Source organism: Phlebotomus papatasi, chromosome 1 (assembly GCF_024763615.1).
Source record: "Phlebotomus papatasi isolate M1 chromosome 1, Ppap_2.1, whole genome shotgun sequence".
Classification (NCBI taxonomy): Eukaryota; Metazoa; Arthropoda; class Insecta; order Diptera; family Psychodidae; genus Phlebotomus; species Phlebotomus papatasi.
Genome location: NC_077222.1, coordinates 5711875 through 5732854, shown reverse-complemented (window position 1 = coordinate 5732854; position 20980 = coordinate 5711875). Strand labels below are relative to the sequence as shown.

The 20980-nt window shown below is 37.4% G+C and overlaps 3 protein-coding genes across 3 annotated transcripts in view; 2 read left to right on the top strand and 1 right to left on the bottom strand.

Moving 5' to 3' along the window:
* The first annotated feature begins 1898 nt into the window (after positions 1-1898).
* LOC129798580 (BTB/POZ domain-containing protein KCTD3) lies at positions 1899-12983 on the top strand. The gene is made up of 6 exons (XM_055841799.1): positions 1899-2127; positions 2208-2981; positions 5163-5563; positions 5628-5747; positions 6310-6449; positions 9481-12983. Exons 1-6 carry the CDS (start codon positions 2069-2071, stop codon positions 10150-10152), a joined length of 2166 nt encoding a protein of 721 aa, XP_055697774.1. The 5' UTR covers positions 1899-2068; the 3' UTR covers positions 10153-12983.
* LOC129798592 (CAAX prenyl protease 2) lies at positions 12503-14051 on the bottom strand. Its single transcript, XM_055841811.1, has 2 exons — positions 13884-14051; positions 12503-13819 (listed from the first exon to the last, which is right to left on the bottom strand). Exons 1-2 carry the CDS (start codon positions 13979-13981, stop codon positions 13069-13071), a joined length of 849 nt encoding a protein of 282 aa, XP_055697786.1. The 5' UTR covers positions 13982-14051; the 3' UTR covers positions 12503-13068.
* A 38-nt stretch (positions 14052-14089) lies between these two features.
* Positions 14090-20980, top strand: part of LOC129798578 (F-box only protein 11) — a 32839-nt gene continuing 25948 nt past the window's right edge. The window contains exon 1 of the mRNA XM_055841798.1: positions 14090-14860. Within this exon, the coding sequence (XP_055697773.1) occupies positions 14767-14860 (94 nt within the window). The 5' untranslated portion in view covers positions 14090-14766. The remainder of the gene's footprint in view (positions 14861-20980) is intronic.

Below are 20980 nucleotides of genomic sequence, written 5' to 3'. Positions count from 1 at the left end.
TGATTTGAATTCTAGTTGCCAATTGGTGTTCTTGGATAGTTACTCGTTACTCTACAGTGCTGTCTCGTTATATGCACAGTTTGGGTACTTTTTTTGACAGTTCTCTCTCTGAATATGCACAACTTTTTTTTGAAATTCCCAACGGTTTTTTTTCTTTCTTTTAATAAATTATAATTTTTTATTGTTCTAGAATTCATTCATTCATTCATTTTCAACCGCTTATCCCTATTGGGTTCTAGAATTTCCCGTGTTATTTTAAATATAATATGAGACAGAAAAAATAAAATTAAGAAAATTAAAAACAAAAAAAAAATTAGTTACCAAGAAAATTTCTTTATTACTTTTTCAAAATGTAAACAAATTGATTTTGAATGCAACCGACACAAAAGCCGTGCATATAGAGAGTGTGCATATAGAGAGACAGCACTGTATTGTATCTAAAGCGATAGAGTTTGTAATGAATTAATGCACAGAATTTAAATTCAGTGACCGTTGAGACGTGTGTTTGACAGAGGCTCCCCGCGCCCCCATATGAGATAAAAAATTTTTCTTTTCAAAAAATTCATCTACTAATCTGTAGGAAACTAATCCCAAAATATGAACATTCTATCTCAAGTATTTCTGGTACATTGACTGAATGGGTTAGATTTCATTTTTAAGAAAATTTGCTATTAGCGTCAGGCGGGAAAAAAGCGGGAGAAGCGGCGTCGGACAAGCTTTCCTCATATATATAGCACTCTCTCACTCTCCTTTTCTGAGTCTATATCCGAAGATTTGAAATGTGGCATATACAATTCACGATCCGCGATGTCTTTCGCGGTTCTTCGAGAGGCGCGAATTTTCTCGCGGATTTTCGCGGTTCGCGAATTTTTTGGCGAACTTTCGCGAAGAGTGTAATGTTTTCGCGAATTTTCGTGTGCGTAATTTTTCGCGGATTTTCGCGGGGCGTGAAATTTTTTGCGGATTTTCACGGGGCGTGAAATTCTTCGTTGATTTTCGCGAAGCGCGAATTTTTTCGCGAATTTTCGTGAGGGGCGAATTGTTTCGCTGATTTTCACGGGGCGATTTCCAGACACTTTTATGCATTTTTTATCCAATTTTATTCATTTTCAAGTGAAATTTTGCACATATCAAGCCTGAAAGAGGCTCTAAATGGACGTAAAGTTTGAGTGCTCTATCTCTCATAGTTTCCGAGATAATCTACTTTAAATATTTCCAGACACTTTTATGCATTTCTTATCCAATTTTATTCATTTTCAAGTTAAATTTTGCACATATCAAGCCTGAAAGAGGCTCTAAATGGACGTAAAGTTTGAGGTCTCTATTTCTCATAGTTTCCGAGATAATCGACTTTAAAGATTTTCAGACACTTTTATGCATTTCTCATCCAACTTTTTACATTTTAAAGTGAAATTTTGCACATATCAAGCCTGAAAGAGGCTCTAATGGACGTAAAGTTTGAGGCCTCTATCTCTTATAGTTTCCGAGATAATCTACTTTAAATATTTCCAGACACTTTTATGCATTTCTCATCCAACTTTTTTCATTTTCAAATTAAATTTTGCACATATCAAGCCTAAAACAGGCTCTAAATGGACGTAAAGTTTGAGGCCTCTATCTCTTATAGTTTCCGAGATAATCGACTTTAAAGATTTTCAGGTACTTTTATACATTTCTCATCCAATTTCCATTATTAATAGCGATAATAAGTTACATAAAATTTAAATGAAATTTGCATTATTTATGAATATCGTTCAAGTTTGCCATAATCCGAATTTGCAACGAAGGAATCACACCTCTATAAGCTGATCTAGGCTTATCACTGGCTTGTTTACGTTATTGTTTACCTTTTTCCCCGCCATTCGGGGAAAGAGCCGAAAGCATCCGAAAATCAATGTCAAACTTCGGAAATCTTCGGCTTATGTCGTGTCAGTTTTCTCTGAAAAATTCACCATTTATTTTGTAGCTCTGTGAAAAAATGGCTAAAATTAGGGAATTTTCTCCCTAAAACACCTGCTACAGGTGCTAAAGGAGTTCACGGAAAATTGTGAGGGTATCAGTAGTGATTATGAAAATGTCATACGTGTTTAGTGGTGATATAGTGCATCTGAATGTTGGTGGAACAAAGTAAGCAAAAAATGGGGGCGCTACTTGGTAAATTTTATGCATTTTCTGACCTATTTCCCCAATTTTTTTCCAAATTTCAGGTTCGCAACATCTCGGCAGACACTCACCTGGATCCCTGATACATTCTTCACGGCCCTGCTTAGTGGCAGAATAGCCAGTTTGAGGGATGATACGGGAGCAATTTTTATCGATAGGGATCCCAGTCTCTTTGGCTTTGTCCTGAATTACTTGAGGACCAGGGAAGTTGATATCCGAAATCATGATATTAGGATGCTAAGGCATGAAGCTGAGTACTACAATATCTCGCCACTTGTCAAGAGATTGATGCTCTGTGAAGATTTGGGGCATTCGTCATGTGGAGATTTGCTCTTCTATGGGTATCTTCCGGCTCCGAGTATTCCAATTCAGGACTTTACTCCTCCAGTTTCCACCTCAACGTCGTCTCTGGCAAAGAACCCTGCGAAAACAGAAGCCACTGCGTCTCCTGCGACTCCTGGAGTCTCTACAGCTCGACCAGGCTCCATGGTGAGGGTGCCTGAGTATCAGGGAACGAGTGGAACTGCGAATGTGAGCAATGGAGCTCGCTTACCCAGTCACTCGAGGAACTCTTCATTGGATCTCCGGATGAGAAATGGACAATCATGGGCAGCCAGTCACTCAAGGACTGCCTCTCTGGATCTCAGGCACTCCCGGAACTCCTCGGCTGATCTCACCAAGACCATCAGGAGCGATGTGGGGCTTGTGTTTAGTGCCAATCAAATGTCAGGATGGATGGATCCGATGCGTGTGCAGATCATCAAGGCTCATCTCAACTGGATCTCAGTAGCCTATGCTCACTTTGTCACCTGCTACAGGTATGTCCCCTTGAAATATTACAGGAAATTCACTTTTTAGATGAGATTCTTATGAAATGTCAACCAAGTCCTGTTGCAACGTCCACTCCCTCTTGGAAAATTTTGAATTCGGTCTACTCTACACTAGATCCCGGGATTATATGCACATTTTCGGGACTGAAAAAAACGCGCGAAATGGCATTATGCATCGAAAAAATTTGCATACCCGCAAGGGCTTTCTTTTGAATAAATCGGCCGTAGAACAAATATCGGGCGGAGTAAAAGTAGTTCAAACAAAAAGATTAAATATTAAATTATTTAATAGAAATTCATTAACAAGCAGTACTTTTTGGCCAGAGTTCTGCAATAAATGGTTAGAATATTTAAAAAATTCGCATTAATAAAAGAAATTAAAGTTTTATTCTAAGAAAAATTTTGTAAAATTAAAATTTATATAATTTCTATTGCTGTAAAGAAGACATTTTAAGTTTGTAATCCAATTATATAAAAATATCCCTTTACTACATTACTTGATGCACACATCAGCTACATTCACAAATTCGAAGCCAACAATATTTTTTCGAATTCATTAGTTCCATCTGTAAAATGCATATGCAAAAACGGTAAAAAGTAATGTATTGCGTACTTTATTTCTGGAGCCTAATTTCTGTACCTATAGAAAATTTTGAAATTCGACATCTGAAAGCAAACTTCTTTATACAGAGAGTGTAGGACCATTTAACGCTTATAAGTTTTAAAAAGCTGCTAAAGGAGATTCAAAAGAGTACTAGTCTTGCTAAATATTTTAATTTACTAGATAGAACTTTTCGCTAATTTTTCAAAAGACTTTTTAATTTCCATTTTAATAACATATTAATAATGTTCTGAAAGAACAGGAAATGATTTTAGGAACACTTAAAAACACGCACAGCTGAATCATAAAACGATTAATAATGCGCTTAAAAACACCCACAGCACTCACGTAAAACGGTTAAGATTGGGCTTAAAAACACGAATACCTCAATCATAACATGGTTAAGTTTGCGCTTAAAAACACGCACAAGTCAATCATAAAATGATTAAGAGAATGCGCTTAAAACCACACAAAGCACATATCGTCTCCTCAAAATGAAACTGTTCTAACTGCATTTTTTTTGTATCTGCAATCGTAGCAAACGACGCTTCATGATGCGCCATTATCAACAAATGCTGATACAAATTAAATGCAGTTGGAACAGTTTCATTTTGAGGAGATGATATGTTAAATGGTTCATATTGCGCTTAAAACATGAACAGATCAATCGTAAAATGGTTAAGATTGCGCTTATAAACACGCGCAGCTGAAACATAAAACAGTTAAGATTGCGTTAAAATACGCACAGCTTAATCATAAAACGGTTAATATGGCGCTTGAAAACACGCACAGCTCAATCATAAAACAGTTGAAATCTCTACCGTCTTATGATTGTGCTGTGTGTTTTTAATTGTTTTCTTAACCGTTTTACGAATGAGATGGACGTGTTTTTAAGCGCAATCTGAACTGTTTTATGATTGAGCTCAGCATGTCTTTAAGCGCATTCTTATCCGTTTTACGATTGAGCTGTGCGTATTCTTAAACGCGTTCTTAACCGTTTTGAGATTGAGTTGTGCGTATTTTTAAGCGCAATCTAAACCATTTTGCGATTGGTCTGCGTGTGTTATTTTGCACACAACTTAGGTCGTTCATGCTGAGGCACTTGGTCTTTATTTAAACAAACATATGGGAAACATAGGTAATGTCATGCCCCTGGTTAAAAGTGTAGGGATTTTTTGAAAAATATACAGTCTTTGTATATCTCTTAAGTAATTAAAATATTTCAAAGTGGTGCAAAATTAATTTGAAGGGTGGAAAAAAAGTGTTTACATCCTCCCCAGAAAGTGTTAACTTCTACCCCAGGTATTTTGTGAAAATAGAAAAGTGCACAGTGACGCAAATTTTATTTTTATGGAAAACTCAATTGTTTTCCAGCATCCGCATTACAGAGTCCAGAAAGATTTTCCAAAAAATCACTGTCTTCTTGGAAAATCACTTCAAATTCGCATCTATCGAAAATGTTTACATGTCCCCCAGTCTCCCCTACTTCATTTGATGGAACGTCCACTCCCTCTTGTAATTTTGAATTTCGATTTACCATAAAAAGAAAATCTTTTCACTGGGTTCAGGCTCAAAGATTCTTCTGGGTGGCAATTGGTCTTCACGTCGCCGTACATTGAGTCAGCAATCGAGAGGATTGCCATTAATGCCAAAGTCAACATTACGACATCCGGAGAGCAGACCCAGAGCAAAATGGTGGCCATTAGCTATGGGTCGCAGATTAGACTCTGGGGAATTTCTGAAGATGGGGCTAAGACTGAAGTGGGAACGTTTAATCTCAAGGTACGTGTTGAGTATCTCTTTTTCATCGGAAGTCAGCTTGTTGCGCTGTCATCTTCCGGGAAAATTGGAGTCTGGCACGCAATGACTCAGCATTGGCAGATACAGGATCTCGTGCCCATACTCTCCTTCGACACAGCAGGATCCTTCCTTTTGTTGGGATGCAACAATGGATCAATCTACTATATCGGTAAGGAATTCTCTCTCCGGTCAGAATAGGGGATGGGTTATTGTCACGCCAAATTTCCTTCCAGATATGCAGAAATTTCCACTCAGGATGAAGGACAATGATCTTTTAGTGACGGAACTCTACAAGGATCCGGCAAATGACCATATCACAGCGATTTCAGTCTATCTCACACCAAAGACAACAAGTAAGATTTTGACCAATTTATTTGAATTTTTGTGTCTATCTCGAGCCAATTGGTGTATCCTGATGAAGTCCTAAAAAGGCCTCCTCTTGAGGTAGAAAAACAGTCCCTCTATAAGACCAAAATCTCCCAAAAGAAAGTTAATAAAAATTGTCATTTTGCATGCCAGCACCGGATAGGGGAAGAGAAGGTAATTTTACAGAGCATTTTTAATCTCTTTCTCTCTTTTTTTTCGTTTCTTTACTTTTCACGCTAATTCCCAAAAGAAATACATGGGAGTTTTCTTGAGGCTTTTACCACGAGCCAAATTTATTCTTTGTGCGCTTTATTACGTTGTTGAGTAAGAAAAAAAACAAGAGACACTGCTAAAGTTTTTTGGCCTGAGCGTTTGAACTCGTTTTCTGCAAATTTAGGGTGATGCATCTCTCTTTTTTGTTGTCCTTATGGATGATTTCGAGGTGCTGGCATGATTATCACTCTCCAGAAAGAGGATGTGCCAAAAAGAAGAAAATGAAAGATTGCTATTTTATCTTAACGAACACCTTTGATGGGAAATTTTTCACAGGTTTATGTGGCAATTGGATTGAGATTGCGTATGGGACAAAATCAGGATCAGTTCGAGTGATCGTGCAGCATCCGGAGACTGTAGGACATGGTCCTCAGCTCTTTCAGACCTTCACTGTCCATCAGAGTGCTGTTACTAAGGTAAGAGGAAGCTATCTATTTTTTTTTACAGGGAGTAGATTAATCCCTTAATCATCCGGTGTAAAATCGAAAGACAATTGATATTCGACTAAAATTATTAATAGGTTTATATCTTCTAAAAAGACTGTTAAGAGGGTTAAGAGAGTTAAGGATTCCAAGACCTTTCCTACAACACCAAATTTGTCCAAATCGATTAAGAAATACGTTCTCTAGACCGTTTCAAACCTTAGATATCAAAAAATGCAAAAAATCGTTATAATACGGTCATCAGATTACAGGTTTAGCCCAGTTCCAGAATTTCCCAAAATCTTTATCAGAATCTGATAAATCATTTGACTTTAATAAATCCAATCCCAATTGAAAAATTTCCAAAAATCTGACTGATAGGGGGAAGTGGGGCACCTTTGAAAGTGGGGCACCTTTGAAATTGGGATTTTTCTCCTATGTTTAAGTAGAACTGAGCCATATTATAATGTAATTTAGCTTTTCAATGTGTTTGTGCAGCTAAATCATATCACGATAAGGCTCAATTTTATTTTTAAATAGGTGAAAAATCCCAATTTCAAAGGTGCCCCACTTTCAAAGGTGCCCCACTTCCCCCTAAGGAATTAGTGAATTTAATACATGTGGTTGAGCTTTAGGTCTAGGCCCGTATAAGGCTTAACTGGTCGAATTTTTCGTCAGGCTAGATTTTTGAGAAAATTTCGACGGAAGGTATAATGACCCCTTTAAAAAAAATCTGCGCCATTCCATAGGAAAATCCCCAAGAAGTGTCATCACTTCCTCACCGAAAATTCTCCAACGGGTACGTAGGGAAAAGTACGGGGAGGCCAAGTACCAAACATTGGCTTTGTAATATGGGCTTCAGACTTAAGGCTTAGCCAAATGGCTTAACTGATCTAATTTCTTATCAATTACGATTTTTTGGAAAAATTTAACTTAGGATTGGATTATTAAGGACACATGACCAATTAGGCTCTCAAAAAGCAATAAAATTGCTTGCAATTTAAGATTTTGAGACATTGGGAACTGGGCTAAACCTCTAGTCTGAAGCCGGCCTAACGCAACTTCCTAGGGAATCTTCCCCACCTCGAGGGAGAAGATCCCTCAGGCAATCCTTGACAAATCCCCGGTAATGTGGCATAGGAAAGCGGGGATTTATCTTAAGGAAATCCCAGGGAACTTCCCGAGAATATGGTGAGGAAAACTGAGAGATTTTATCCAGTGCTATACCCGTGAACCTGAAAAAGTCAGGGGTTGGAAAAACTAGGGGACTTTTCCCAAAAAAATCCCTGCGAACCCTTCCGGGAAGGTCGAAAATACTTGATGATAATTCTCAGGAAAATCTCTGAGAAAAACCATTAAAAAAAACCCACATTTTTTCTTTCATTTTGATTTTTTTCTTTTATTACTCATCTTTGTATTTTCTTTATCTTTTAGCCCTCTTCAATTTTTTACCTTTTCCTTTTTGTTACTCAGTTGATGACTTGTATGTATGGTCCGACCTTACATGGCTGCTTGAATTCAGTAGTTTTATGCTTTGAAACGGAAAACTATCTCGCCAGAAGTATAAGCTTAACTTTTACAGAATTTTCCCCTTCCGGTGAGAATTTTCTCTTCGATTTCCATGGAATTCTCCGAGAATAGTCTAGAAAATTCGGAGACTTTTCCTCGGAAAATTTGGAGGAATCCTCTAGGAGTGGCCAGGGAATTTTCTCAATCACTAAGAGGAAATTTCACCTTTAAATCCCCCAAAAATGCCGGTAGAAACTTTCCCATAAAATTTTCCCCTCTTGAATTTTTAAGGAAAATTTTCCAAGAGAATTCAAAGGGATCTCTTTGGAAAATGTCAACACCTTAACGGGGTAATTTTTCCAGAGCTTCCACCCTAGTTCTCGTTGTTGAAATCAACGGGGATTTTAGGGAGAAAAACCCTGACGTAAATATCGAAATATCGGTGGGAAATCCTAGAGAACAATGGAAATAGCACAGAAATTTCTCTAGGAATTCCATTGGAATTCCCTAGGAAGTTACAATGTTTTCCGAAAAAATAAAATTCCTATGGAATCCCCTATGATCTATTTGGGAATTTTTCACTCTTTAGCAGGTAATTTCTCGAGCAATTCCACTCAAAATGCTATAAGTAATTTTAGAGACTTGTGGAGGAAAATTCTTTTGGTATACCTGATAAAATTTCCTTAGGGAGCATTTTCTATGGGGGCAAAGGACTGATTATGTAGCTGAGTTTTTGCTCTCAAAGTTTCCTTATTGATGTTATTGATTTGATACCAAGGCTTATCGCCGTTAATTGCTCTGCAGCGACCGAGCTCGTTGCTTCTATTCGAAAACTACCAGGGCTACCAGGCCATGGTACCGATTGAAACTATACTGCCAGTAAAAGGCCTTGCTTGGAGTGAGATGTGGGAAATATAAATTACCCGCGAACAGTTCCCTCCCTGTTCCGGGAAGGGAATCCCGCCAGCTGGGGTCTATTTAGCTCTCAGGTAGAAAATCTCGTCAGCAATTAGGCGGCTTTGGAGGGATTGGAATCGTTGGAATAGTTATCTTATTGCGAGGGTCCTCTGAAAGTTCCAAGTAGATATCTCTAATCGTTTGGCCTCTAAACCTAATAACGACTAAACGGATCATACTAATCCGTCGCAGATCCGTCCACAGAGGAACTTAGGCCTTCCCGCAAAGGGAGTTCGGATTCGGAGCATCCATTATTATTTTTTCTTATACAGAAATGAGGTTGTCAGTCCCATCGTCCCATGTCCCGTGGAATCAAGTGCAGTGAAGCTCACTGAATAAAATTCTATCTTCGAACACACCTTCAACACCAGAAAAAATCCTGGTGACCTAATCGGGATTCGAACCCGGGACACTTGCATCATAGAGCGAGTGCTCTACCACTTGACCCATTGAGTGCCCTGCCTTACTAGGTAGTAAAGGCAATAATTCTTCCTAATTGATCCCAATCTTGCATAATATGTACCTTCAATGCGAACCGTATTTCAATCCCTCTCCTCAGGTAACGCTCTCAGAGAAGTACTTGATCTCCGTGTGCAGTGAATACAATCACGTACGAACGTGGCGTGTGACACGATTCCGAGGCATGATCTCTACGCAGCCAGGCTCAACTCCCGAGGCATCCTTCAAAATTGTGTCATTGGAAGCAGCCGACAGCAATTACAGCTACGCAGCTGGAAATGATTTCGGTCCATTTGGAGAGCAGGATGATGAACAGGTGTTTGTGCAGAAAGTTGTCCCGGACACGGATCAACTGTACGTGCGTTTGGCATCAAATGGGGATCGGGTTTGTGTGATAAAGTCTGTAGACTCTACCACAATCACGTCCTTCTGCGTGCACGAGTGCGAAGGATCTTCGAGGATGGGCTCCAGACCAAGGAGATTTATCCTGTCGGGACACTGCAATGGGGCCATTCAGATGTGGGATCTGACAACGGGGCTGGATTTGGCGGCAAAAGGGGAGAAAACGCAGCAAATGAGCGGAGGTCCAAATGCTGAGGAATTGCTGAGATTGTTGGATCAGTGCGATTTGAGCAACAGTTATGCTTCGACACCATGCATGAGTCCCTGTCCAGCCAACATTCCACCCACAACGGCTCCTAGGCTCAAATCCTCCAATCTCGCATTCCTCAATCAATCATCCAGCGCCTCCGATTCTGGTGCTTCCCAGTGATCTGACTCAAGAAAAGTTCTTTGTTTTTTTCTCGGTAAATTCATTTATTATTTTACTACATTATTCTCTTTTATTATCGAGTGTACGTTTAAGACACATTTTTCTTTGTTCATCGAGCATTAATACGTTTAAGTAATGTAAAATTATATTTCTCTATTATATTTTGAAGGGGATTACATTGACGTTTTCACATGACTTTTTCCAAGAAAGTCTGTCCATTTATTTTTGAGGTAGCTTTTGAAGGAGAATAATGCAGAATTTTCTAAAAATATCTGCATATGAGATTTTTCAAAATGTATAACAAAAATACTAAAACATTTCAAAAAATTCTCAAAATGTAAAAAACAGGACTGTTTTTAGGCAAATGACTAGATGGAAAAATCGGGACTCCTTTTCTGAATAAACTCGAATCGGTAATTTTTTAGGCCACGCCCTCCTTAAAAACTTTGGCATTTTTATTTTTACTTGATTTTTTTTGAAGGGCTAAACAAATTCTAAAATAAAGCAATTAGCGAATGCGAAGTAATCCGCCCAGTGAAAAATAAGCCCAATTCTCTTCTGTGCAGAAAATCAGTGAAAAATAACCAAGGAATCTTGAAGATACTTCGAGGAGTAACTTGAAGGGGTAACTCATTGAGAAACCTTTGTCAATTTCAGTAAAACGCTTAGCGAAACGTGAGAAACACAAAAAATTTCTTTGCGAAACATGAAAATTGCACTATGGACTCAAAAATTGCATTCTGAAATCCGAGAAACCCAATAATATCATTGCGAAACCCAAGAACTCTAAAATTCACTTTGCGAAATTTGAGAAACTCAAGAATTGATCCGCCCCAAGGATTGCACACTCAAGGATTGCTTCGTAAAACCCGACAAAGGTAACTGCTTCGTAAAACCCGATCCAAGAATTCCTTCGCGAAACTTGAGAAAACCCAAGAATTGCTTCGCGAAATCTCAGAAACCCAAGAATTTTATCGTGATACTTGAGAAACCGAAGAATTGCTTTGCGAAACCCAAGAAACCGCTTCGTGAAACCCGAGAAACCCAAAAATTGCTTCGCGAAACCTGAGAAAATTAAAGTATTGCTTCGGGAACTTTAAGAAACTCAAGAATTTTATCGTGATACCCGAGAAACCTAAGAATTGCTTTGCGAAACTCAAGGATCGCTTTGCAAAATCCAAGAAACCCAAGAATTGCTTCATAAAACCCGAGAAATCCTAGAATTTATTCGCAAAACCCGAGAAACCCAAGAATTTCTTAGCGAAACCCAAGAATTTCTTCGCAAAATCTCAGAAACTCAAGAATTTTATCGTGATACCCGAGAAACACAAGAATTGCTTTGCGAAACCCAAGAATTGCATCACGAAACCTAATAAATCCAAGAATTGCTTCGTGACATCTCAGAAACCCAAGAACTTCATCGTGATACACGAGAAATCTAAGAATTGCTTTACAAAACCTAAAGATTGCTTCGTAAAACTCGAGAAACCCAAGAATTGCTTCGTGAAGTCCAAGAATTGTTTTGCGAAATCCAAGAATTGCATCACGAAACCTGAGAAACCCACTAATTGCTTCGCAAAACCTGAGAAAACCTAAGAATTGCTTTGCAAAACTTGAAAAAAACTCAAGAATTGCTTAGCGAATTCTCAAAAACCCAAGTATTTCATCGTGATACACGAGTAACCCAAGAATTGCTTGGTGAAATCCAAGGATTGCTTCGAGAAACCCAAGAATTGTTTCGTAAAACCCGACAAATCGAAGAATTTCTTCGCAAAATCTGAGAAAACCCAAGAATTACTTCACGAAACTCAAGAATTGCTTTGCGAAACCAAAAAATTGCATCAAGAAACCTGATAAACCCAAGAATTGCTTAGAGAATTCTCAAAAACCCAAGAATTTCATCGTGATATCCGAAAACCCAAGAATTGCTTTGAGAAACCCGAGAAATGATTCGTAAAACCCGACAAATCCAAGAATTTCTTCGCAAAACCTGAGAAAACCCAAGAATTACTTCGCGAAATATCAGAAACCCAACAATTTCATCATGATACCTGAGAAACCGAACAATTGCTTTGCGAAACTCAAGAAACTGCTTCGTGAAACCCGAGAAACGTGAAAACTGCATCTTTAGTAACTGACAGAGTAGCCCAAGCTCCCATTTCCCCGAGTTTCCTTACAAAATTTATGAGCATCTCGGGTTTCCTGCAAAAATATGAGTTTCCCGGATTCCTTAAAAAAGGATTTTCTGGTTTTCTGTAGGTCGTCCGTGAGTTCCTTAAAAAAAATTATGAGGTCCCCTGCGTTCTTTGGCCAGATTGGCTCTAATTTCTTGAAATGAGTTACCCCTTGGTTTTTTTTTAATATTTATATTTTATTGTCGTAAGTACACTTGGCATAAAAACTATTCAGACAAACCTGACGGTAGAATATTTAAGTAAAATATTTCATGTTATACCTCGTATTAATTTTTTAATACATTTTTAAATGGGCGTGGCCTATTTTTTCTATATAAAATGATCTGTGAGAATTCAAAAGTTTTAACTGTTGTCAAATTCTTAAAGGGGCGGAGCCTATTCTTAATTCTTTGAGAAATATTCTGATACATTCAGGAACATTAAAAAAGCAACAATAATTATCCCTAAATTTTCTAATATCGAATGGCAATTTATAAAATATATTTGAACTAATTTATCCATCCCAAAAGCTGCCTCCTCATTCCATCCCCGCAATCTATCTTTGTTTTTTATACTTGTAATAACTTTGACTATATTTACAAAAGTGTAATTATTACATTAAAAATGTGGCAAAATTGAAGCGCTTCAAAGATCACACGAATATCTTTTCACTTTGAGGAAGAAAGAGGGGTGACTATCTTACAGAAGCAAAGACTAGGGGCAGGAAGATTGTGATTGGGAATCACAGATAGTGGTCATAGAGAGGATTGGCGTACATGGTGGGTTTCGTGGCAATGGGCAAGAGGACAATCCATGAGACTAGGCCCACAACATAGAGAAGTTGCAGGAGACGTTTTTTGGGATTGGGTTGACTGGAGAGTTCAACGAGATCGGGAAAGCCCATGTGATTGCAGAAGGCATGAGCTACAAAGGGAGCGATAAAGTGGCCAGTCTTGGTGAAGAGGTAGGCTGAGTAAATGCCAAAGATGTAAGTGTAGGAAAATTGGAAGCAGGAAATAGTTACAGCTGTCTTTACGTCCATCCCATTCCGGAGGCGTTCGATGATGTGATGAAAGTGAGCGACGGCAAAGAAGAGAGGCACGAGGAAGATGGCCACGGTTGGTGTGAAGGATTGCAGCAGCAGAGGCAGCATGCAGGCCCGGAAGGTGAATTCCTCCGAAAGGGGAGCCACAACGTGATTCCGCAGCCAGAGGATGTCACTGAAGCTGGACAGCCAGTATGTTGGGCGGAAGTAGAGTTTCCACACACCACTGTACACCTGCATGGAGATAGGTCCGAGGAATAGCAAGGCTGTAAGGGTGAGTGGGATGAAAAAGGCCACATATGCACCATCCCGGCGGAATCCCATGGCTTCCCACAGTGTCACGCGCGACAAGAGATTCTGCGAGGAGAAAATGTAGAGAAATAGTGGTGATATTGTCATCACCAGGAAGACACTGAGGAATCTCTTGAGGATTGTTGTTGGATGATCCCTGGCAAAGAGACAAAAAGTGAGGTTAGGGTTGTCCATTTATGAAAACAAAGCAGTTTTTTTACCTTTTCTCCTTTGAACTCCACACATAGAGGCTAGCCACGTAGATTATGGACAACACAAGACATGATCCTACGGATTTTGTGGGTGAAATCAATTCCATAGTGCGAAAAAATATTAGGGCTAAAGAAAAACAAAACCGCGACCGCAGAATGTTTATCGAATTTTCGATGAAATTATTTTTGAAGTTTGACATGCAGCGCCATAAACGGCGGCGGCATGAAATACAATCCGGTTTTTATTACGATTTTCTTGTAATTTTCCAACTGGAAAGACAGTTTACGAAGTGGAAATTCGGCAAAAGTGCAGAGAATTTGGGAGATTTCTGGGGAGAAGTGGAAAATTTGGGGGAAAAAGAGGTGTGCGCCGGGAAATTTTTGGTATTTTTGACAGAAGGCGGCGGGCGCAGACGCAAACCCTGTTTCTCTTTGGCAGCTCAGTCGCGACGGGAGTGAAAAAAGATAGTCTGCCTGCAAATTATGCAATTTTCCCAGTAATTTGAGGTGAAAAAATAGGTGAAAAGGTGCATTAATGTGTAAATGAGTGTCCAGTGTGTGGGGAAATGGTGGAAAACCAGTGAAATTGTGTGTGGGTGTGTGATAAAAAGCGCCTGAGACAGATTTTTGGTGTCGCTGAAAAAGGGTGCCTCTCTCCGGAGCTCTGAATATCGTGCCATCTCATTTGTGCACATTGAATATCCCATAGCGCCATCTTATTCTTGCTCGTGGCCTGAGTGCGGTTGTTTTTTTTTCGGGCTACAATTAAAATGGCTGCGACCAGTTTCATCTCCTTTGTTTAGGACGGATTGAGGAATTTCGTGGGCAATTTTGTTGGGATTCCTGTGCTGTGTGACGGGATATTTGGTGGTTTAATAGCAGTGGGTGCATCATGCCGAGTGCCTCATTCACATCTTCGAGATCCTATGTGAGGCGTTCACGGCGAAAAGGTGGAAATCGTATAGCTCTGCCATCGAGAACATCAGGTAAAAAAGCCCATTTCCCTGTTGTCTTTTTGCCGTCCGGAAGGTGTGCCTGTGGATGGGGGTCAAGAGGCAAAAAATCTCTAGAAGCACAGTTCTCAAAGGAAATTCATCCTAAAAAGCAATCAACTGCGGGGCGCATGGGAATTTTGGTCACAAAATGAAGGAGCCTCCGCAGAAGCAATTGAAGGGTTTCTCCCGGTGGAGCCCTTTTTTGCTCTCCCAAATCCCTGCGAGAGACTCTCACGAGACGAGACACTTTGCCCATGGAAGTGTTGGAGTGAGAGAGGGCATGAGAATCTTGTGGGTGTTCACAATTGTTCTGAGTGAGATAGACTGTGTCCGTGTATGTTTAATTCCCGGAAATTCTACCCCAAATTTTATCGACTCCGGATTCATTTTTTTTCCTCTCTCTCGTTGCCTCTCTCAGTTTATTTTCTCCTCTTCCATCTTTTTGGCCCTCAGACTACTTTGCAAAATTGTCTGCAATTCCGATATTTATTTGTCATAAATTTTTTTTGTTACTCTCCACTTTTTTTCACTGCTCTTTCTCAACCTCCTCCTCCTCCTCCTCCGATTCATGGCGTGACGATGGATAAGAGACTTGAAGAAAAAGTGTACGACGACGATCTTTTTTTGCCCAAAATCAATTGCAAATTCCGTGGCTTTTGCTCTTTTGTGGAGCGGTATTGGAGACTTTATTATTATTCTTCTGTGTGCGAGGAATGTTACTGAAGATGACGTTCAGAGAAAGATATGACGTCAAAATTCTTATAAATTGATTTTTGGTCAGATGATATTTTCGACCTAAGGTATATGTACTGGAAGAAATGGCACTTCCACATTATTTTTTAGTATGAAGTACTGATAGGCCGATCGATTGATAAAAAAATCATATCCCTGTTACTCCAGGATAAAGATAGGTTGAAAGGAACATCTACTGACACTTAAAGAACTCGTGTCAAGGCCTATTGACATCCTACTCTGTACCATTTGGAATACCAAATTTGAACATTTATCCTTATAGGTCCGGCACACCTTTTAGATCAGAAAAATTTCATAAAGTCGAAATTCGAATCCCTTTCTCACATGCTTTGCATATGTCTACTTCGTTCTCTTGCACTCTTCTTCTTCTTTTAAACATCACACCAAATTCAATTTAGCTCAATCGAATTTGGTATGCGAAAGAATGAGATAGTCATATGCAAAACATGTGAAAAAGAAAGGGATGTGAATTTCGACTTCATGAAATTTTCCTGATCTAAAAGGTGCCATTATCGAAAAAATCCAGACTAATAAAAAAACATTATATTACTAAGATGAATTGGATGAATTAACCCATTCCTTACCATGGTATTATACATCATACGCAAATAGAGTGATTTTAGATAATATATTCCTGGGCAACTGATACTCGAATTGCTGTCGGGAATAGATTTTTAGTAACTTTAGTTCTTCAATTACTTGGGAAAAATAGTCCGACAGAGATGAAAATACATTTTGTTATTGTTTTTTTTTGCTTCGCGGAAGGTCATGCAAAATTTTTGCTCAAAATGGCGGACGGAAAATACTACATCCCGTCGAATTTATTAAAATTGGCATCTTTCCTCTTTTCTGATTTGAATTCTGGTTGCCAATTTGTTTTCTTGGATAGTTACTCTATCTAAAGCAATAGAGTTTATAATGAATTAATGCACAGAATTTAAATTCTGTGACCGTTAAGACGTGTGTTTGACAGAGGCTCCCCGCGCTCCCATAAGAGATAAAAATTTTTTCTTTTCAAAAAATTCATCTATTAATCTGTAGGAAACTAATCCCAAAATATGAACGTTCTATCTCAAGTATTTCTGGTACATTGACTGAATGGGTTAAATAAATTTCAACATTTTGACAAAAGTGTCAATAGGGGTTTCCTGTCGAAGAAGAGTTCCTTCGACCCTACTTCATATTCCTTTATAAAAAAGCAAATTTTGCAAAGATTTCCGGAGTATTTTTCCGAATTTAGGGCTCTTTTGCAAGGAAAATTGTTCCTCGTGTTAACAAGTAGTCTTTCGAACTTACAATGTTTTTCGAAAATCCATTTGAACATCCTTTGCGGAATTTTGATCATCCGGACAAAACCTATTCCTCCCGTTCAGTAGTAACCTTCCCGATCTGAGAGCTCTCACCGGTTGAGGTTTTTTCCGTACCGATTCAAAGATTTATCAGAGAGAGAACCTACCTAAAAACCCATTGGAAGTTCGAAAGTTTCAGCCGACGAGTTACACTAAAGCAGGGGTGAGCAAGAACCGTTCGAAACCGAATTAACGGCAAAATAATTTTGTCCAGCTAAACCATATGGCTAAGCTTTAGGTCTGAAGGCCGTATAACAATTAAAAACATTCCAATTTCACTTCTTTGCTTAGCTACTTTTCGTATTTTGTAGTCAAACTTTCAGCAATGTAAAAAATTACTCTAATTGTTTATAATTTTAAATATTCATTACTTCATCTTATATTAAATAACGCCAAATATTTTAAATAACTATATGTTAGAACGTGAGTAGAACTCAAATTTCAAACCTTTTAGGTACGAAACGCTTGCCACTGACCGTAAATCAACAGCAAAAACCAAATTTCTAAACCTTTTAACTTTAAACCTTGGAAAATCCTTAATAAGTTGATTCTATATTTTTTTACTTGTACGGAAGATTAGGATTTAGGTAGCCTAAAAAAACCCTAAAACCTTTAAGAAATTTTTCTGGAAATACCAATCAAGTTCGAGGTTATGTCAAGTCTAGCCTCAAAAATTCAAGACTTTTTTATGGCATAATTTTTTATCTCACGATAATAATTCAAGTAATCATTTAAAATAATTTCACGATTTTTTTTAACAAAAAATATATATTGGCTTAGAAATTAATAAAACTCCTGCGAAAAACATCCCAGGTTTAGACATCCTTACGGTTTGAAATTATCTACAAAAGCGGATTTTTTCGGTTCTAAACAAGTTCAAAAAATTGTTTTACTCAGAATATCAGTGTTTTAGATTTGAGAAGGATACAATTAAATGAACCGAGTTCTCGATCATTATTTAGGTATAGGGGAGACTGGGGCAAAAAGTCACAAATCGAAAATTTCAAAATTCAGTATCCTTTAAGATAAAAAGATAGCTGCTTAAATTATTTTCCATAGATAGCCTTCATAGACCTTCTATAGTGTCGTAAGTTTCTTAGAATTCGAACAAGGAATTTTAGAAAATAAAAAATATGAAAATTTTTAGCCCTATTTTCCTTGCAGAAGATATCATTTTTTACCTATTTATTTTCCAAAATTGGTGCACTGCTAAATATTTCCTAAATAATTTGGATTCTTTAAATACGAAATCGCTATCTTTTTTTTTAGAATTTTACAAGGATTCTTTTTTCCAGAAATTCTTTTATTAAAAACGACCACTTGGGGTAAAAAGTAACAAAAACCGAAGCAATTTCTCATCTCACGGCGAAAAGAAACGTCATTGCCATGTCTCGCTGCTTGTTGTTTGTATTGGTCAAACGATTTCTAGTCTCTTGTGTGTTGTTTTTTTCTAAAATAGCTTAAAAAACGTTTTTCTCGTTCTGATAGAGAAAACGGTGTTTTACAAATATGTTGAGTAAGAAATTTTCTATGAATATATGACATCTAGGTATTTTTTTTAAATGACAGACCACTGTAGGTAGAATACTCAACATTTTTTTCTTGGAAAAGTGGACAAAATTAAAATTTAAACACTGAAAAATATATTATACATGCATATTTTAAGAAATTCATAAAGTTTGAAAGATACTTTTTGTACCGTTTAAATATGTATTAATTTTAAAAAGTGCCTAAAAAAATTGAGTGATCTGTATATTTTCTGTTATAACCTAACATATTTTGAGGTTAGTTCATTATAACCTCAAATATTATTTTCAAAAGAAATTTGTCAGGAAATTATATTAAAAATTGCCCTAATTCTCTATAATTTATTTATTTTATGCAAAATCGAGACCCGATTGATTATCAAATTCTCCGACTTGAATATCTTAGAATTGCAAAATTTGACAGAAAGCCAATGTGCTGAACGTAATAAATAATATGCTTTATGAGAAGAAAACTTCTTCCTCAGTTTCAAAAGTCGTGAGGCATGAAGATGATGGAGAAATGGAGTGCAATAGGTCATATTGTGAGGGATTTTTCCATGAAGTATTCTCCCAAAGAGATTGTCGCGATTCTTATGGCAAACTACAGAGTTAGAGATGCTATAAAGAATGGTATTTTTCCATCAAAGAACTCTCTTATCGTGAGGAATTGTCCCAAAAGATACTGTGGAGCCCAAGGACAGAAAAGTCCCAATTTCAAAGATTATTGAGGGAAGTGGCTGGTTTAGATCTTTGAGGAAGAATGTTGCAGAGACAAAACAAGCTGACAGTGGTGACCTCAAAAAAAAGAGGCAAAAAGAGAATTATGTGGTTACATATGTTCCCGTTTTATTAATTGTACTACACACAATTTAGCGCACAACGCACACAAATGCAAACAAAAATGCTCAAAAGCGGAAAATGGTCATGTGTATTGGCTGAGAGAGTCACTTTGATTTGATGTTGTTGAATGTTGATTATGTTTGCTATCCAGGGGGATTGGCTGTTCTTGGAAGTTAGTGGGAATTTCGCAAGAATATCTTCTTCGGTGATGAAGAGAAGGGGAATTCTCAATCTGTGGAATTTCATTGACAAATCTTTAGTGTATTATTGGGCTGTAGTCTGAATGGAAATTAATGCAAAATTCAGAGGTCTTTTGCTGTGAGATCAAGATAGAGATTGACGGATTATAAACCAAGATTTTGGAATAAATAAAAAATTATTCAGTTTTCTAGCTTAGAAATTTTTCTTGAAGATTGATTTCAATTTCAATTTGTTTAATTTAAAATATGACAAACTGTTTTCTGTACAAAAATGGCTCAATACAGTAAAGTAAGGTAAATTAGGAGGCTGTAGAGGCCACAAGACTCAGGATAAGCTCCTTCTTTCGCTCTCTGGGAAAAGTGTTCCAGAGTATGACACCCTCCACAAAAAATGGACTCTTAATCTTGTTTTTTAATCATTTTAAGAAAAATAATAAGCTAAATTACCAATATTTTTCTTTTAAATGTTAGAAAAGTGTTTAAACTTTCTCAAAAAAGCTATAAATTTTGAGGTTAGGCTCTATATAACCTCACTTTCTGAACATAATTTTGGAGTTTTCAACAATTAACTCTGAAATAAAGATTACAGGTTTTAAATTTAAAACTGCAAAATATTGCATGTTACATTAAAAATATATATGAGCGTTTTTGAGGTTAGGATATACATAACCTTAAATGATAGGATAACCTCTTTATCAAAAGAGAAATTACATCCAATTTGAATTAAATAAGGAATTTTTACTTTTCAAATGAAAGGACAATGGGCAAAAGTGGTCTATGGTGCGACCACCAATGAGACCTATATCATTGAATAGGCCATGGAATAGGTAACAACTTTTGTTCCGGGACCAAAGTTCTAAACCATGGGGGGAAAAGTTCTATACAGAAAAAGGGTTTTCGTAGAAGAAAAATAATTTCTCATACGAAATGTGCACATTTATACTGTCTTTTTTTAAGGAAATACATAAACTGCAACATAAAATGTATTAAATGACTGCATATAATGCATAAAATGCATAAATGACGAAATAAACAGAAGAGCATATGTCTTTACAATGCATAACATGCCTAAGGAGGACATTGAAACATAAGGGGTAAAAGTTAAAACTTGATACCTTATATCACAGAGATTTATTAAGCGAATTTAATCAATGGATACTCAATCGAAAGGTCTCAAAAAATTCTATAAAATAACGGTATAGATAAGTTTACAAGTCGCTGACAAGGGACGCTCCAGGTTATCAAGTTTTTCGATTAACAATAAATGTGTTAAGTTTCGAAACTATTCACCCGATTATAATGATCTTATAATATGTATGTCTCATACTTTTATAGAGAGAGATATGTCCTTATTGTATTCATCGATTTCAGTAGAATCATTACATATTTTGATTTATTTTTCTAACTCTGATTTATTTATTTATTTTCTTTTGAAATCGTAGT